Source organism: Suncus etruscus, chromosome 12 (genome assembly GCF_024139225.1).
Source record: "Suncus etruscus isolate mSunEtr1 chromosome 12, mSunEtr1.pri.cur, whole genome shotgun sequence".
NCBI lineage: Eukaryota > Metazoa > Chordata > Mammalia > Eulipotyphla > Soricidae > Suncus > Suncus etruscus.
In genome coordinates this window covers 66343867-66362740 of record NC_064859.1, presented here as the reverse complement: position 1 = coordinate 66362740, position 18874 = coordinate 66343867, and the positions used below count along the sequence as shown (strand labels likewise).

The 18874-nt window shown below is 37.3% G+C and overlaps 1 protein-coding gene across 1 annotated transcript in view; it reads right to left on the bottom strand.

Annotated features, from left to right (window-relative positions):
- The window catches only part of SNTG2 (syntrophin gamma 2), a 329060-nt gene that overhangs the window by 7274 nt on the left and 302912 nt on the right, over positions 1-18874 (bottom strand). The window contains exon 17 of the mRNA XM_049784652.1: positions 13093-13203. Within this exon, the coding sequence (XP_049640609.1) occupies positions 13093-13203 (111 nt within the window). The remainder of the gene's footprint in view (positions 1-13092; positions 13204-18874) is intronic.

The following is an 18874-nucleotide window of genomic DNA, read 5'->3' as shown; positions in this document are numbered from 1 at the left end:
AAAATTTTTAGGTTATAGTCCAGAAGTTCATTCATTTTGAATTTCTAAAAGTGAAAATAAAAATAAACATTAGGGTACAAGAAAAGACATCTTCAATTTGTTTTAGAGTACCAATAATCTACAAAAGCCTGCCAGGCAGGTATGATTTCTTTATAGGTCATTTGAATAACCTTCATATTATATGCAGAGGCACCTATGACACTGGGTCTACTTTCTACTTAATGATGATAGTCAAAAAGATCATGAAAAATAATATATATTTCTTTCAGAAGTATGTAGACATTTATTTTCACTTTCTTATTAAAGAAAATACAATACATAGAATCATGTTCTCACTTTCCTTCTCTACCCCCTCTATTCCCAATGCCCTTTTCTATATATTAGTCTTTCTAAACACAATATCTTTTATTATTTATAACTTGCCAAATCGTAGAAAGAAGGATCATGGAGATGAGTAAAGGGCTAATAAAAATAGATTGACCATCTGGAAAGCATTGTTTAAGGTTCGAGAGAGACTGTCCAGGTGTGCATGCTGTGGGATGACCTACAATCATATCCTTCCAAAAGTTTTCCAAGTTCATTCTGTCAGCTGGCATAACTAAAGTGGTTATAGGTAAGTCTCTGTCAGTAGAATCTCTTCCCTTTCTGTATAAACCCTTCTTTGATTTCCCTCAAGGGAATCTCAAGGGAGAGAGACAGATGTGAAAGGAGTCTGAGAGAAACAAATACTCAAGAAATGTACAATAGTCAAAATTTGGAAACATTCCAAGTGTCCAAGAACAGATGACTGAATAAAGAAGTTGTGGTCTATGGAATACTACTCAGCTATAAGAAAGGATGAAATCATGCAGTTTACTGATGACATGGATGTATCTGGAGATTATCTTGCTCATTGAAGTGATCCAGAAGAAGAGGGACAGATATAGATACTGGTTTTGTATTGATAATATTTGTATTATATGTGGAATACAAAGAAGCACAGTAAAGGAGCTACCAACAGCCACACATGGCGAAAGGCAACTGAACTGGAGAATGGGTCTACAAAATAAATTTACCTGGGGTGGGAGTGGGAGGATGCTAATGGGGTTGAAACAGGAAGGTCCTTAGAGGCACTGGTAGTAGGAAGGGAACATTCTGGTGGAAAGTGATGCTGGAACATTGGATGAAAAAACATCTTATCATTACAGTACCATTCAATCACAGTATGGTAGTGAAAAAAGACAAAAACAAAAGGAAGAGAAAAAGAAATGATCAACAATCTTGAGTTTCCTATTGCTATCTGATAATGTAAAAGACAATTTTTTGAGGAAGTTTAAATCATTAAAAAATCTTTACACAGATATATTCATTTATTAGGCAAAAAAAGCCTAAAGAAGTTGGGAGAGGGAGAGGTTCCTATAGGCAGAGGGACAAAGGCATGCCCCAAAGTAACAGAAAGGATCCTGCAGGGTCATTTCATTCTGGTAAAAATTGGACCTGCAGATCTGATTTTGTCTGGTTCCAAGCAGTTCTTCATATTTGGGCAGAAGCTGCTGATGCCTTTGATGTGTGGCTTTAGCTCAAATGTTCAGGACTGAGCTTTCCAAATAGGACTCAGAGAGGCTTTCCCTAAAATGTTCACAACAGGCTTGGTCCAATAAGGTACCTTAGTAAGTGGAGCAAAGTTCCACGGAGACCTTGTGAACTTGAGGGAAGCTGTAGACTTTTTTTGAATTAGAAAGCATAAGGCACTGTAAAACAAAAGCATGGTGGGTAGGGTAGCTAGGATTGAACCCCAGCATTCCATATGCTGCCTCTCTCCCTACCTCAACATCTCCAGGAGTAATTCCAGAGAATAGAACTCTGCCTGGTGTGGCCCAAAACAAAACAAACAATAAAAGATAGTTAAACGTAGCATCTTCTCCAAACATTCTTTTTTCATCAAGATCATCCTATCTTCAGGCAGGGCAGACATCCAGAGGCCAGGTGTGACCGGTGAAGTCATCTTGTGGAGCTTCTCTTGTTCTTGTGAAGCTTCTCTCTACCTGATGAATGCTTCAGGTTCCTTAGCAAAGGGAAGAGTCCCCTGGCTTGCCCGTTTCCTCTTAGAATTCCTAGTCAGAGATACTCCATGCATATGTGATTGAATTTGTTCTTGTTCTCTAATGCATATGTGATACTATCAGTCATTTACCCACCTTCAAAAGAACCAAGGCAAAGGGGATTTTCCTCTGAGTCCCTGCAGCTATTTCAACAGCTTCTTCCTCTAACACTAGGAATCAAAGCCTCTCAGCCTTTGGGTTTTGGAATCTGCTCAAGGAGTTCCCCCATTCTTCTGCACAGGCCTGTGCTTTTCAGATCCAGTCCCTAACCTGGTGGGCTTCTTATGATCCCGCCCCCCCCATTTCCCTGCATTCCTTGCTTCCTCTTCCACTGCAGCTGTCTACTGCATGCTGATGCAGCTTTTATTTTTCCTAGAGTGTAAAGCAGTCTGTTTCTTATTGTGCTACCATTTAAGGCATAGGCAAACAGAACCAGAACGAATAAGTGAATCTACCTAAAGGAGTCAAATATAAGAAACAATCAGGAGAAAAATTAAATGAAAGGGTCAATGGTAGATAGAACAGCTGAGTTACCTGAGGTATATACTGACCCATCCCCCAAATCATGTAGTTTAAAAGGATCCAAGTAGAAGGGACCATTGGGATCCCAGTCTTATTTTCCTCTTCAATCTAGATGCCTGAACTGTTGTCCTAGTTCAGGCTTGGGACACTGTTAGATTTGTCTGAGGAAGAAAGACCCAGTTGGGCAAAGCAGATGCAGGCAGAGGTATACCAAGCTATTTTCTGCCAGGAAAATCAAGTGGCCAGATAAAGGACAACTTCCTAAGAATGATCTCTCCTAAAAATGACCTCTTAGCAGGTACATGCCTGCCCTGAAGAGTGAATTCAAAAGACAGAATACCAAGTGCCTTGATTTGCATTGATTAGGTCCTCTAGAAAGTCTTACCTTTCACAGATAATCTCTCTTATAGAGTTGGAATTTCTTATACTGTGGTTACAGTATGCTACTGAGTTAAAAGAAGAGAAAAAGACATGCGTCAGAGAGATTGTATAGGAGTTAGAGCTTGCCTTGCCTGTTGGTCAACCCCAATTATACCTGGCACAATATGGTTCTCCCAGCACTGCCAGAGATGATCCCTTAAAACAGAGCTAGATGTAAATCCTGTGCACTGCCAGGTGAGGCCATGAAACAAAAAGAATAACTGAGGAAAAACAAGAAGCCTAACAAACCTGAGCCTTTTGGATCTTGACAGCCCCAAGTTTCACTGCCAGTGACTTTGTGATCAACCTCTGCTTCTCCAGAGGAGAGTTGCAAATTTGGTCTCTGGAAAAGAGATTCCTAAAGTACAAACCTAGAGGGAGCATGGAAGAACTGTCTTGACATCTCGATGTATTCTCTCTGGTTTAAACTCCTTCAAGCCCTTGCAAACAGATTAAGATTAAATGAGGTACTTTTATTTGGTTAAAGCTTCAGTACTGTGGGTAAAGTATCAGGGTACTTGCATGCAGCCCATTTGTGTTTGGACCCACGCATCCCACATGGTTCTCCTGCAAGGAGCGATCCTTGAATCCTTGAGTCAGCAGGAGATCCTGAGTACTACTGAATGTTATCCAAAAACAAACCAAAAAACTTCACAGCCAAACAAAAGTAAACGATACTGCTATAAAACCAGTTATAATACAAACATTATATAGCTATTTAGTACTTTTGTGCAAGCTCCTTATTTACCTGCGAAATAGGCATATTTACTATAATCTGCTCTGCACAGAAATTCCCATGTTCATTTTCTGTATTAATTATAATAGATGAAAGAACGATTTTTTTATTTTAGGAAAGAAAGTCAACCACAAAACTAGAATACTCTTTAAGTTGATATTAATAATGATTAATACAGTCATATTCAATTGTAGAGAGACATATCACTTAATGTCAAATTGGCTGTTCATTGTTTTTTATGAATCGCATCATTTTAGGTAAACATAGCAATTACATGAGAGCTATTTCCTGTTATGCTCTTCTTGGCTGGCAGAACAGTGATCATGTCTCTGTTAAAAGATGTCATGTACAACAGCATTTTGTTATTTATTATTATTAAATTTTAGCAGGAAAGCAGCTCCATGGAGAAGAGAGAGGGACTACAAATGAGTAAGTAGATAATTTCTACTCCATTAATATAAAAAAGGCTTGCTCTTCATATCCTGAAAAGAATTAATAATGGCACTTAATAAATAGGCTCTTGGGTGATGTACTTAAATGTACATCATATATTTTAATGCCAGCTCTTCCACCATTTTCTGTAATGCCTCTTATTTTCTGGGTAATAGCATCACTGCTTCCTGGGTCTTTGGGATAACCTTTCCAGATTAAGCGAGATTAGCAGAAGTGCTACCAAAAGCAGTAAATTTAAGAGATGTGAGGATTGGGTTAAACTATTACCCCAGTTTCTCTGGGGAAGAAGAAATTACTTAATGTTGGGTCCACTTCTCCTTCTTAGAGAGTGGAAGATAAATGAACCACTTACCATCATTGAATTTAGGATTATCTTCCATTTGTTCAATATTTTCCACCACAATTTCCTCTGCTTTAGTATTGCCAGCATGTTTGTTTACATGAAAAATGCCAGTGGGCAAGCAGAAGTCTGCAAATCCTTTCTTTCACCCATACACTCTTAATGTGTGGGTAGATTAAATCCATTTCCCCCAAGAAATGACTCTTTCGCATTAAGGATGGATATGGAAAGTGGAATCTTGAAGGCAGATTTAATTCTTTCATTTAATTTGCTTTTTACACAAAGGCCTTGTAGGAAGAGCGCTTTTGGAAATTCTGCAGGAGCTGTGCATTCCTGATTGTGGTAACTCAGGAATCCCTGTGTGGCTGAGGAACTGTGTGAACTGTCATTGTCAATAGCATACAGTCAATAATCTTACAGCACTTCAGAGAGCTTGGCTGTTTAGAAATTCACTCAGAATATTAAAAACAGAAAAATCTCCTGCGGCCCCCTAAGCACTGTAAAAATGGCCTCTGGGCTGCAGTGGGTATCTGGTCACTGTGAAACTAAGTAGTTCTCTCCAAGCTCAGCTAAGAAGCAGCTCCATGCAGCTTTAAAACTCTCAATATGTATTAGCTTAAAGATCACAAATAAACATAAACCACCCATCACAAAGTGCACATCATTTAATGTATGAAACATGACAAGACTTCCATTCAATTTGAAGGTACACTGAGAAGAAGAAATCATGCTGCCATCTGGAAAAAATACAAGCCAGCAGTAAACCACCTATAATATCAGTCCTAGGCTGTTGTGTATGTAAATATTTTGGGGATTATTATGTGTTACTGACCCTACCCTGATCCGGTGATTGTGCCCTACCTTGGGGTGTGACCTTGCATTCTGCCCCCACCCTAGGGTGGTACCTGATTCTGCTTCCATCATTGGGTGGTATCTGATCCCACCATTGGGTGGTACCTAATTCTGGGGGATAAAAACAATGGTCTGTGGAAGGCGAGGTGGTGGTTGGCTGCAACTGAGGCTGAGACCTTGGACTTCAGTCTTGTCCATCGAATAAAGCTAATATTTCTACAAGCCTGACTTCTGTGAGCTGTTTACCCGCCGTTTCACCTCAGAACCGCCGGCTGCACAGGGTGGCAGACGCGTGCTCCAAGCTGGAGGGGAAAGACCTCATCCTCCATCCTTCCATGAGTTAACACTATGCAAGCACTGAGAGGAATCTACGAGGCTACCGTCAAGAATGGCATCACTAGTACCACATGTTTTTAATAGTGAAACCCGGAGCTTATAACATAATTGTCAACCACCCAAATAATTTAACTAATTCTATTTAATCAAAATGGATAAAATCTGTGTATCAAAGGTCATTTTCAAGACAGCAGAAAGATATAGCATAAGGCTATCAGCTAAGCATAATGCTATAGCATTAGAGAACATATTTTCAAATTATACATTGGATAAGAGTTCAACATCCAGAATTTGTAGAGAACTTCTATTATTAAATAACCTAAAGACAAACAACCTATTTTTAAAAATAGACAAGGTTTGAGTTGACATTTCTTTAATGAACTGGTGTAAATGATCAATAAGCCCATAAGATGTTCAAGCATTTCTAGTCACCAGAAAAATGCAAGTAAAAGTCACATTAAGGTATCACCTCAAATGTATAAGATGGTATATAAACTGTGTGATATACCTGAGTGTAAAGTCAGGAGTGTTTCCTAAATGCAGAGCTAGAGTTTCTCCTGAGAACTTAGGTGTGACCAAAAAACAGAAAAATTATTTATGGAAGTGCTCAGAGGGACCCTGTAGGTTGCTGACGCTCAATCCCAAGTTGGCCACATGCAAGGAAAATGCTCTACTTACTATACTATCTGTTCAGTATCTACATATATTTTAAGGAATAAACAAATATTGTGAAGGGTATGACATAATAAAAACTTTTACATTTCTGATAAGTATATAATATGATATCACATAATAAAACAGTTCTTAAAAAGTTATTCATAAAATTACCCCATAAACCAGAAATTTTATGCCTAGATATATACTCAATAGAATTGGAAAACAAACCCCTCAATATTGTATTTGCAATTTGTATTTGTACAATATTGTACTTGTATAGCACTTTTAACAATAGCATTATTTACTATAGCAAACAGAGAAACAACCTACGTTTTCATAAATATTTTACTGAATTACTGAAAAAGCATGGCCTACATATACGACAGAAGATTATCTAACGACACAAAAGAATAAAGTACAACTCATCTTGTAACATGTATATAAGCCTTGGAAACATTAGGCTAAGTGAGGAATTCAGATAAGAAAGGGCTTACATTGTGTGGCTCTCATTCAGCTTTATTGCCATAATAGGCACATCCATAGAGATATTAAATTGAGCAGAAATTAAGAGGGCTGAAAAAGGGGGTAGGGCTTCCACTGTTTAAGGGGAAAGTTTCAATTTAGGGATGATGAAAACCCTAATGATAGATGCATTACAATGGGGATGTATTTATATTAATAATATTACCTATAATTTTAACAGGGTTAAAATGGATAATGCAATGATAGGTAAATTTAACAAAAATATTTTGGGGGCATATTCAACAGGACATTCTTTTAAATCACCTTAATTCACACCTATAATGACTAAGACAGGTGGTCAGAGGTACAGATGGGGGTGGGGAGGGGAGAAGGGAGATCTGGGACATTGGTGGTGGGAATGTTGCACTGGTTAAGGGGAGTGTTCTTTACATGACTGAAACCCAATTACAATCATATTTGTAATCAAGGTGCTTAAATAAAGACATTAATAAAAAGTAAAGAAATCAGGCTCTTTGATGTATAGGTACTCTGACCTGGATCAACTTTTTGAGTCCCATAATGACATAAATCTGAGTTCACATTTCTGTCTTAGGCAGCTTCCAGGTTGTTAGGGAGCTTAAGACAGCTAGTGAGAGCACCCAGAAAGCCACTCCATCAGGCATCTTAGAAATAATAGTTAACAGTATTTCAAGTTAATGGAAAGAAACATGAAGCTCTCAAGGACAGATAATATATGTGGTCTGGAAGCATTTGTATCATTGGCTAATGCCACATAGGTGCCATCCTAAGTTATGTATATCTAAATATTTTTTTCTTTTTTTAATGCTAAATGTCTAATTCTAAACTATTCCAACATTAAAATCCTATGCTTTAGCAGAGATCCTTAGACAAAGCCAATGGCAGAGGAATATTCAAAAGAAGCTAGAAATGAGGCTGAGAGATGTGACCAGACAAAGAATAGCAGATGAGATATTGCTGCTCATAGTGTCAGAATGGGGCCAGGCCACATTGGTCTTGAATCATGAAAGTCAAGGTCATGTGAAGTTTCTTAGTAGCTTGTGCCAAGAACCATGCCTTCAGGTTTACCAAGACAACTTGACAGGCTTGGGAAGTGATAACTAACTGGCTGTGTTTCATTTTGTAGACAAATCACCATCTTTATCCTGGAAATAATAACTTTATAAGTAGAGATCCCAGTCCTAGAAAAGTGCTGCTTATTATTGACAGAACTACTATTAGCTATGAATTGAGTATTGAAAGTATTTTCCCAGCACTTCCCCCAAACTTGTGCTCAGAGGTAATCTAGCTTCCCAATTCCCATGTGGAACTCTGAGGCCTGCTATGGAGTCTCACAGGCCTTTCCTTCCAAGCTGTGTGTCCAGGTAAAGTAACTTACCATCTCCACTCTCAATTCTTCCTCCTGAGCAAGTAAGCACTGAAAGGACAAGGTGTTTTCTATTGTCATTGCTGAGAGAGGCAGTTCAACTATACTCTTATATTAGTATGAATAATATTGTTTTGTGGACATGGCCTCTATAGACTCAACCAAAATAAGAATGTTTCTAAAAGCCAAACATCTAAAGTAGCTAGCTCAGCAACCTCATTTCAAGAATAGATCAACTAATAGCCTGCAGCAAAATCTTCTAAAAAGGGAAATGGAAAAAAAAAAGGAAAGACAAAAATAAAGGGAGTGATAAGTGAGGAAAGGAGAAAGGAAAATAAGAGAAAAGAAGGAAGAGAGTGAGGGAGGAAAGGTTAGGAAAGTTTATTTTTGGTTCAGCTTCCTTAAAAATAATTATAATATTTCAGAACCATATCTAACTCTGAGAAGGGAACTGTACTGCTATGTACATTATACTATTATTTGTTGTTGTTGTTGTTGTTGTTGTTCAAGCTCTTTCTGCTCATACCTGTGAACCGGACATCATATAGTTCAGGCCTGAACTTAAGAAAATAAAATAGAGATTAGGCCTGCCTTGTGTTGAGAATGAGATTCAAAAAATTTCCCCCCAGGTCTCTGGGAGGGCAGAGATGGAGGACAACAAACCAACAGGGCTCAGTAAACAAGATGCATGGCTTAGTCTAACATCTGTTTTGATGATATGTGCCTTGAAGGAACATGAACATGTGCCTTGAATATGTAGGCTGAATGTCTATATTTTGTGTCTACCTCATGGTTAGGATTCTAAGTGTCTCTGACTTGCAGGGACTCAATGCTCCAAATTCCTTTGACTTGCAGGTCCTCAGCACTGAGGGCCTAAATTAATAAACCTATCTCTGTCTTCTTCACTCTGTGTCCTCTGTTCTGTGTGGAGACTGGCCACCTAACAATACCCATCTTCATGAGGAACTTGGCTGGTATTCTGGGAGACAGGATAATTTCTCTCTGATGATGCTTTGTGTTTGGTGGTCTCCTATCTATATGCTCTGCTTCTTGAAACAGGTTTTCAACATCATCAATTCAGTTTAATCAGTAATAAGGGCTGTGTGAAAGAATGTGAATGCTCTTTCAAAGAGAACCCAAGCTTCTCTTTCAGCACCTCAGCACCCACTTACTTAGCTTGCCCAACCTCTTAAATTTTCAGTTCAAGCCTGCACCTGTGCTTTGTCTTTATTTTGCCATATTCCATGTATTTGACAGAGTCTCAGAGGGTTGAGGAATTAACTGCCTAGAGCATCAGAGGTGAATTTCACATGCTACTGGTTCTCCTAAAGATGTAATTGTTCCTATGTTAATTGCAGCACCATTTACAATAGCAAGAATCTGGAAGAACCCAGGTGCCCGACAACAGACGAGTGACTAAAAAAACTGTGATGTATCTACACAATAGAATACTATGCAATCATTAGGAAAAAATGAAGTTATGAATTTTGTTTATACATGGATGGAAATGGAGAGTATTATGCTGAGTGAGAGGAGTTAGAGGGAGAGGGATAGATATTGAACAATCTTACTCATTGCTGGGAGACAAGAAAAATAAAAGACAGGGTGGGGATGATATTCAGAGACAACAGAGATGAAAATCAGGAGGACCACCCTATGGCAGGTAGCTTGCCACAAAGAACAAAGAATACATTTACAGTAGAGAAGGGTCTAATATGAAAAGGACATTTATGGCTCCCCTTCATTTGTACCTCCTTCATTTGTACAAATAACAATGCTAAAATAAAGGAGAGAAGGGGAGAAATAGAAAGAGAGAGAGACAGACAGACAGACAGACACACACACACACAGAGTGAGAATGAAGTAAAATGTCTATCCCAGAAGCATGCCTGGCCCTGGGAAGAGGGCATCAGGAAGGGTGAGAGGGAAACTTGATACTAGTGATGGAAAATGTGCACCGGTGCAGGTTGTTGTACATTGTATGACTATAATTCAACCATGAACAACTTTATCTGTGTAAACAAAACTATATTATAAATAACCTTGTAATGATGGTGTTTTGTTTTCACTGCTGGTATTAATGTTTAAATAAAAATGTATTTTAAAAAATAGATGTAAGTGTTCTTCATTAAATTGTACATTGCCATAAATGATCAGTGTCTGTTACATGAACACAGAAATGAAAACATCAGTCTCAGGATTTACTCTTAGCTCTATGTTCAAGGTCTCTTCTGTTGGTGCTTGGGGGACCATTGTAGTACCAGTAAATATTCAATAAGAATGCAATCATATTACATTAAAAATGTTTGGTTATTATTCATTTAGCTAGAATGTCAAGCAATAGAAATGTAGCTTTCTCTGAAACTCTTTCTAATTGCTGTTGGGGCAATAAAATGTTCCAGATCACTAATAAAAACAAGATATTGTTCACTAGCAATATTTGCAATAGCTTTGACCCCAATTCAGAATTCAGTCTCAGTGCCTTGTTTAGGTCAAACATCAATTCCAGAGATTCTCACGGGAAAGATTCTGTAGTTTGTAGTTTCTCTTTATTCTCCTTCTCCTAAGCTACAATAAACTTCTGCTCAAAGGCAGTTGCTTTAAATTATCATTACAATCTATGCACTGCTGATTCTTGGGCCTCTGAAGAGATATTTTTACAAAGTAAAAAGGTCAAGAATTTTCCTGATTCTCATAGGTATTTTCCTGGAGTCATACTTTCATATTAGGGTCTTCATCACACAGGACTTGACAAGGCCTTAGAAGGGGCTGACTTGGTCCAAGTTTACCTGCCTTTATATCAGACTCTATCTCTACCCACCTTTTCTTCATCTTAGATCCTCTAGAGGAGTGTAAGAGTTGCTCAGGGTACAATGAGGTCTGGTGAAGAGGGTGTAAAAAGAGACATATGCTTAGTTTGGGTTTGGGGAATCTACTTACATGTATCACACTCATTTCTGTGTATAACTAGATGAATGCATTTGCATTTGTAAGTCATTTCTTTTTCACACAGAGATTCCTATAAACTGTTTAATCTTAGACCATGGTGAATCCTGTAGGCTATTTCTATGACCTCTAAAACTTTTATTGTTCTCTATTTTTCCATCAACTAACAATGGAAACAAAAGCTGTCAAACCCAGTGCCATAAATAAGTTAAGTCTTTCATAACATATGTCACCAAATTAATGTAATGTATTTCAAATTGCCCATCTTTGACTATCTGGTGCTTATAGGCCCTTTGCTAACACAGATTACCAACTAAGCATTAAAAATACATTTAGATCTAACAATAGGTGTTATCTGTCAAATATCTTGTGAGTAGTTGCACATTTCCAGAGCACACGCAGTAGGATAACAGGTAAACTGGCAGAAGTCACTAGAATTTCCTATTACATAAAATCTTCACAATTCCTGGGTGAACTGGCCCCGTGAGTTTCCCCAGCTCTTACACAGAATGTACTGGGTTAAAAGTCTTACAGGACTTAAAAAGAAAGATTCTGGTACCCTTCAACCTTTTCACCTCAGAGATTTCTGTATTAAAGTGGCAAATAAATAACCAGAAGAAAAAGAAGTACTTTTGTTGACTATGAAAGTCATGTAAGTGAACATAAAATACACATTGTACAGTTTAAGTTATTCTAAATTCCTTCCTTTCTCTTCTTCCAACCAGCCCAGCTTTTAGAATCTCTGACATAATGGTCACTAATATTCAAAGCTGCATGGGGATAGTGCACAGCTCTCACCCCAGCCTGTAACCCAGAATCCTACCTTGAATGATTGTCCTATTATGCAATGAATAAGCCAATAGTTTTGCTAGTAGTTTGTGATTGTATCTATTTCCTGCAGATGAATGTTACAAGGAGTTCTGTAAATGCCCACTGTAAGTCACAAGTGCATACGGAGATGTTAAAAATGGAAATAACCACTCAAATAGAGCAAGTCCTGTGATACATACCATAAGAGAAAAGGCATGTAAAGTGTTGACAATCTGTTTCCAAACAACATGTGTTCATGATTCTCACATTTTTTATATCTTTTTCCTTTGTGGACTGAATTTAACTTTTAGTATGCCTTTCTTTAGCTTACATGAAAACAGTCTACTGACATTTACACATATAATATTGAACAAATCAATACTTGGTGTTTAAATGACAGTCCAGTGCAAGTTGAGTCTAAGTATTTTCAATTCACAAAGAAGTTTTTATAAATATTATAGATAACTAATAATATACATGACCAACTTGTTTAAAATTATATCTTCACATTTTTTCTTATTGTATTTGGGAGCTTCCCATGAAGTATTTAAGAGCTCTAGAGACCCCATCTGTAATTCTGAGACAAACAGATTGAACGTTCAATGCAAATCAGCATTAATGTGATGCTACTTAGGTTCAAGTGTGAGGATTATTTGGGCAGTGCTGGGAAGCTTCTAAATCTATTGATGTTTGGGGTGAGGGAGACCATATGATGCTAGGAATCTAATACATGTGAAGTCCATGTTAGGTCTGAGCCTTAACTACTATATTGTTTCCACCCCTCCAATTTCCTGCTAATATTACAAAGAAATCTGTGATATCTAGTAGACAAAACATATGTTTCCATAATCATAATTTTAGTATTGAAACGTCTTTACTAAAAGACAGCACAAGCTCTCTGATATTATTCTTTCTAGATAGGAATGCTTCAGGGATGAATTTGTGTGTGTGTGTGTGTGTGTGTGTGTGTATGTATGTATGTATGTATGTAAATGGAATGGAAATTTCCATCTGCTTATCACTAAAGTTTTCCTTTGTTTGATTGGGTGGCACAGTAAACTATGTTCTCTACCTTCATCTCAATTTGTTTGGTGTCTAGATTCTGAAATAGCAGCTTGACTCGAGTTTTTCCATCATCAGAAGATCCCTTAAGTTGGGAGAACTTAAATCTCCAGAGTACATTCTGTAAAGAAATGAAAGTAAATAGTGATTTAGGAAAGAGAGCTTTTTAATTTAATTAACATACATGCATACATACATTAAATCATATATTTTAAAAAATCCAAACATTAGCTTACTCTTCTTACCTGTGATGAGATAGCAAAATTTATCAGAATGTTCCTTTTTATTAGTTTCTATGCACACCAAACTCATACAACCAGATTTCTGAACCCACTCCCTACTGCCCATTTGGGTCAACTAGTGGTCCTAATGCAATAAAATCCTAGACTTCTGCTTTCTCTACATTTCTCTGTGTTTTTATCTATCTTCTCTGATGTTCTGGAATTTTTTAGTCTACAGATCATAGCTTTTACCATTTTTTTTAAACTTTAAAAATCTACTTTTTAAAGTCAGAAGTCCTGTTCTTGCTACAGTACATGCAGTAGGGACTGTGCAGATAAGGTGTAGATAAGATGAAACTTTTCATGCTGATTGACAAGATTCCAAATGGGGCTATGTTCAGATCAGTTAACAGTTTCTGAAAAATGTAGATAATATTAGCTCTTAATACTAACGCAAAACATGTATTTAATGTTGGCTAATGTACTTTCGAGATTCTCTTTATTTAGGAAAAGGACAGCACAACTAAATACTTCTGAGTATCTTTTATAAATCATAGGCTTTCATTATAGATATTCTTTATAATAAACATTTATATTTTCAGAAAAATGTCAATGAGAATAGAAATTATTTTTAGCAAACAATAGCCTGAATTTCTAACTTTTATCATAATACTTTGAAAGATTAGTCTTCCCTTTTTCTCTATGTGAAAGAGTGAAAGAAGTGGGACAAGGGAGAATGTTGTTCTGATGATCAGATATCCCAAATGTTGTCCCATAAAATTAAGCCCATCAGCATCTAACCAGTTGATTTATGTTTGCCATAGAGACCACAATGTACACAACTTCATCTTTCTGAGTCTCTACAGAATCCCGTATCCCGGGGCTTTGTTCCCCTACTCTCTGAGAGCTGGAATAACCTCAGAGAATAAGTAAAAACAGTTCAATCTATATGCCATCAAAGTGCTCAATTTCTTGTTTTCTTAACAGGAACCAGCAATCCTGTCATCAGAAGCTTGAAGACCTTTAGACATGGTTCTGCTGAATTCCTCATAACCCAAGCAAGAATCACTTGCAGAATAGTATTTGGTTCATGCTAGACTATGAAGAAGAGTGTCATTATGAGCCAATCTCATTAAGATACAATTTTAGGAACAACATAAGGAATTAAGATTTCAAATATCGTGATAGATGACTGTTAAAATATTATCCAAAATACCTGTGTAGAAGACTTTCTTGTTATTAAAAGAATTCAAAAAATAGCTCAGTCAGAAAGTCATTAAGGTGAATTGTTACTTTCTTTTTGATAGCTCATGTTTACAACAACCTTTCTCAACTGAGTGCTGAGTAGGGGAAAATACTGTCTTGTGAGAAGTAAAACTCACAGACATTGCTTAAAGTTTGGTGCCAATTTTACAGCAGAACCAGATTTGGGGTTAGAAAAATAGTCCTTTCTGGGCTTGTCAAAGAAACAGGTTGGAATGAAATGAGTGGGCTGATTGGAGGTTGGTGTCCCTGCACATGGGGTTGGTGGGTAAGTGGATGGACATTGCGCTTTTGTTCTCTTCATTCCTTTCTCTGCGCTATAGGGAGTAAATATAGTGATGTAAGAAAAGCTTCAGTGGAGCAGTAATTCTCTAATTATTAATTTTCAAATCACTAATGCTTTGAACTCTTTCTGAACTTTTCTTCCATGTACCTAAAAGCAATAATTTTTTCAGGAAGAAAAAAGATTTGTCATTTCCATTATGGATGACATTTCTGCACATTTTATCTAAAAGTGGTTCAGTGTAATTAAATTTCAGAACTCTGAGCTCTGCTGAAAAACATGATTGAACTTCATTGGTCAGACTGTGACCAGCTCTCTGCTCACAGAGCACAGGAATGCTTTATCTGATAACTTCTCTGGCTCATGGCCCCACTGGGGACACAAATTTATGGGCCACAATCCTCCTCTCACTGACAGAAGGTGGGAAGTAATCCTGATTTTGGAAAACAGATTGCATGTTGTGGGGTTTTATAATGAAAGAAGAGTTTCATAGTCATGTGTGGCATATAAAAATTGAATGTTTTAATGATAAGTATGTGAGTGGTGATAATCAATCTCATTTCCTTTGTAACAAATATTGAATCATTAAAGTGTTGACCATGGAAAATAACATTTTAATATTCATTGAAACAGCTCCACTAACAATTCAGGAAAACGTTATGATAAAACGATTAGGAACTGATGGTATCCCAGCAAAACAGAATTCTTTTTTTTTTTTTTTCCCTTTTCCTGTTTCTCTGGACAGCCTGGAAAAACTCTCTTTTCACCTGCCAAGCTGTAACCAAATTTCTCTTTTCTACAATTAAAACAAAACCTTTCAATTTGGGAAACATCAAGTTGATATGAAAATGGGGAGTACATGTTTTCATTTTGCAGGTTAACATTTAAAGACAAGGCAAGTTTTTTATTTATATTTATTTATTTATTTTTGGTTTTTGGATCATACCAGGCAGTGCTCAGGGGTTACTCCTGGCTCTAAGCTCAGAAATCGCTCCTGGTCTTGCAGTACCATATGGGATGCCGGGATTCAAACCACCATCCTTCTGGATGCAAGGCAAACACTCTACCTCCTTGCTATCTCTTTGGCCCCAAGGCAAGTTTTTGTATTAGACCTCCAAACTTTCACTTTGGTTCTAGATTTCAAATGGCTCCACCATATGCATGTGGCTGCAATAGATTTTTAAGACTCAAAGAGGTACTCAAAGCTCTTCAAAGGCTTCCACTGTTGTTTGTTGTCAGTGATGCTTATATTTCCCCCCACTCCCAAAAAGAGAGCAAGTAAAAGAGACGGTTCCAGAATGAGGGGAATGCTTAAGTGGCAGAGCAAGGGTTGGAGGACTTCCACTCGCCTTGCATGCAGTTAACCCTGATTGATGCCCTGTACCACATATGGTCCCCTGAGTACCAACTTGTGTGAACCCAAGTATAGAATAAAAAATAGCTAATTTTACCAGAACACCAATAAGTGTGACCCATGTCCCTCTCAAAAAGGAAATATATTTGTAACTACGTACTAAAATAAATAATTATTAAAAATAAATAAAATAAATAAATATTAAAAAATTGAATTGACTCTAACTACCTAATACCCAAGCAGCTTTGCTCACAGTGAGTGAGCTTGGAAACAGGCAGAGCAACTTCATTTTTAGTATGAAGCTAGTTAGATAAATAGTATGGAATTTAGGTTTATTTAGCTTACATATTCTGTAAATAATTTTCTAAGTACTTAAGATGTTAGGTAATTATTTTCCATTTCTTCTGTAAGGGCAGAGCCAATTTCTATGGTTGAATAAATACATTTCTCATCTCTGACACTTCACCCGTAAATCTCACTTTTCTTGAATGATGATGATAAAAATGAGCTGCTAGTGGAGGGTTATGTGGCTGGGAACAGTTGCTTCCCTTTTCTGTTGCTAAATTCAGGAGAGGGAAATTAGGAAACAGGATCTCCTGTTTTCTTTTATGGTGAGACAATCCACACGGATATTCAGTTAATTATGTGGGTTTCTCTGGTATTGTTGATGCCACATTGATGGGTCTGGTTTTGGCCCAGGAATACTGCACAAATAGTATGATCCGAAAAATAACATAATATAGAAGAGTTAATTATATTGTGAGTAGAAGCATGGCAAATTAAAATCTAAATATTTCTATGTCAAAAATGTATTTGATATTTTAAATGACTTACATAAAGGCTTATGGGCATAGAGAAACCATAATTTTCACAAGTATTAATTATTTCATTCAACAATTATTTATTTCCCCATTATTTCTTATCAATCTAGAACTATCTTAAAATTTAAATTTATAAATACCATCCTATATTGAAGGAATGAAGATTTGTTAAACTGCAAAATCAATTTTTTTTGCTTGTTTTCTGGCAATTCCAACTAGTGCTCAACTTTTAGCCTAGCTCTGCATTCAAAAGTCACTCCTGGCAGTGTTCAGGGACCATATGGAATGCCAGAATCATGGGTTGATCACATGAAAGTATCCTACTCACTGTCACTCTGGCCCCCCTGAAATTTAGAAAATTTAAAATTAAAATACTGTATAGATTAACAGCCTAGTTATATCCTTCATGGCATACTTGGGAAAATTTTTATTTTGAGAATGAATTAAAATATTATACATATAAAGAAACAGATGTAAGGAATACATGAAATAAAGCCTGGTGCAACTTTCTTTTTGTGTAATCATATTTTGTTTTCAGTTACTATCCAATGATGTAATGATGTAGATATTAGGGCAAAACTTGAGATAAAAAAGCAGTTGCATAACAATGTGACATCAACATGTTCACATGTTCCTTCTAAGAAAAGTAAACAGAAGGTCCATCCAGTTGCCTGCTACTAAGATTTAGCAAATTTGAAAACTTGGCTTAGGGCAATTCATCCAAAAACTTAGTTGGAAAGGGCTGGAGATCTCCTCGAAAATACAGACATTACTAGGAGATAGAAAGCTGAAATGGGGTCTGTTCCTTTCTTATTAGAGTCTCTCCATTCAAACCCTCTCTCTCCACTGGACTCTAAAATTGAGGACTCTTCTGTAGAGGGCTTCCCACTTTAATAAAAAGCAGTTCTGAGGACCACAGAGAAGCACAGGATTAGTATAGGTGTAGAGTTTAGTCCATTTCAACATATTGTAAACACTATAACTCCAAGGAAAAGCCTGGTCTTCATAGCATCAAAAAATTCATTGGGTGAGTTTAGGGCTAATTCATTCCAAAAAATATTCAGGGGGCAATGGTGGAAGCCACCAGCATGGGGCCCATACCCGCAACTTGTGGTGGGCACATGGTTCCAAGGGGAGTATTGACAAATGGTCAAAGAAATCTGAGAATCTAAGAAAGTCACTGTACAAGTAAAATTAACATCTTGCTGTTGGATTAAACAGGAATCAACATTCCTGAACATAAACTCCTAATCACACTTCCTGAAGAACTTTGGAATCCCAGCTACAATCATGCCATACCTGCCTGGCTCTGAACCATAGCTGTAGCATATGAGAAGGATGAAATATTTAGCTTCATCTCAGTACAAATGGGATCTCCTGATAATGCCTCCATGAGCAGCAGCATTCTAGACCTAAAGTACTCACCTCTTTTCATTTCAATGTCAGCAGGGGAACAGTGTGCATTCCTCTTATAAATGTAACTGATACCTCTTGATCTGTTCCAGCTCTGAGAAAGGTGGGTGGATAGATCAAGAATACAAGGGGAGATCCTACAGGAGGAATCAGTCACCTGTATCAATCCCCCAGGCACTTGGCCTACAAATATGTAGCCTCAAAAATAGCCCTAACCCTTGGAGTACCTGGCCATCAAGTCTCAAAAGATGATGTCTAGGTCAGTGTTCTGTGCTTCTGGAAGACCAGATTCATAGGCTCACTGCAGGCCAGACCTTGACAATCACACAACGTATGGCAAAGCACAATCGAGGGGGCCCTGTAGGAGCCCAAAAGCAGCAGCTAAAGGGGCTGCAGTGACATTCTTCATTTTTATTTCTAGTTTTAGGGTCACACCC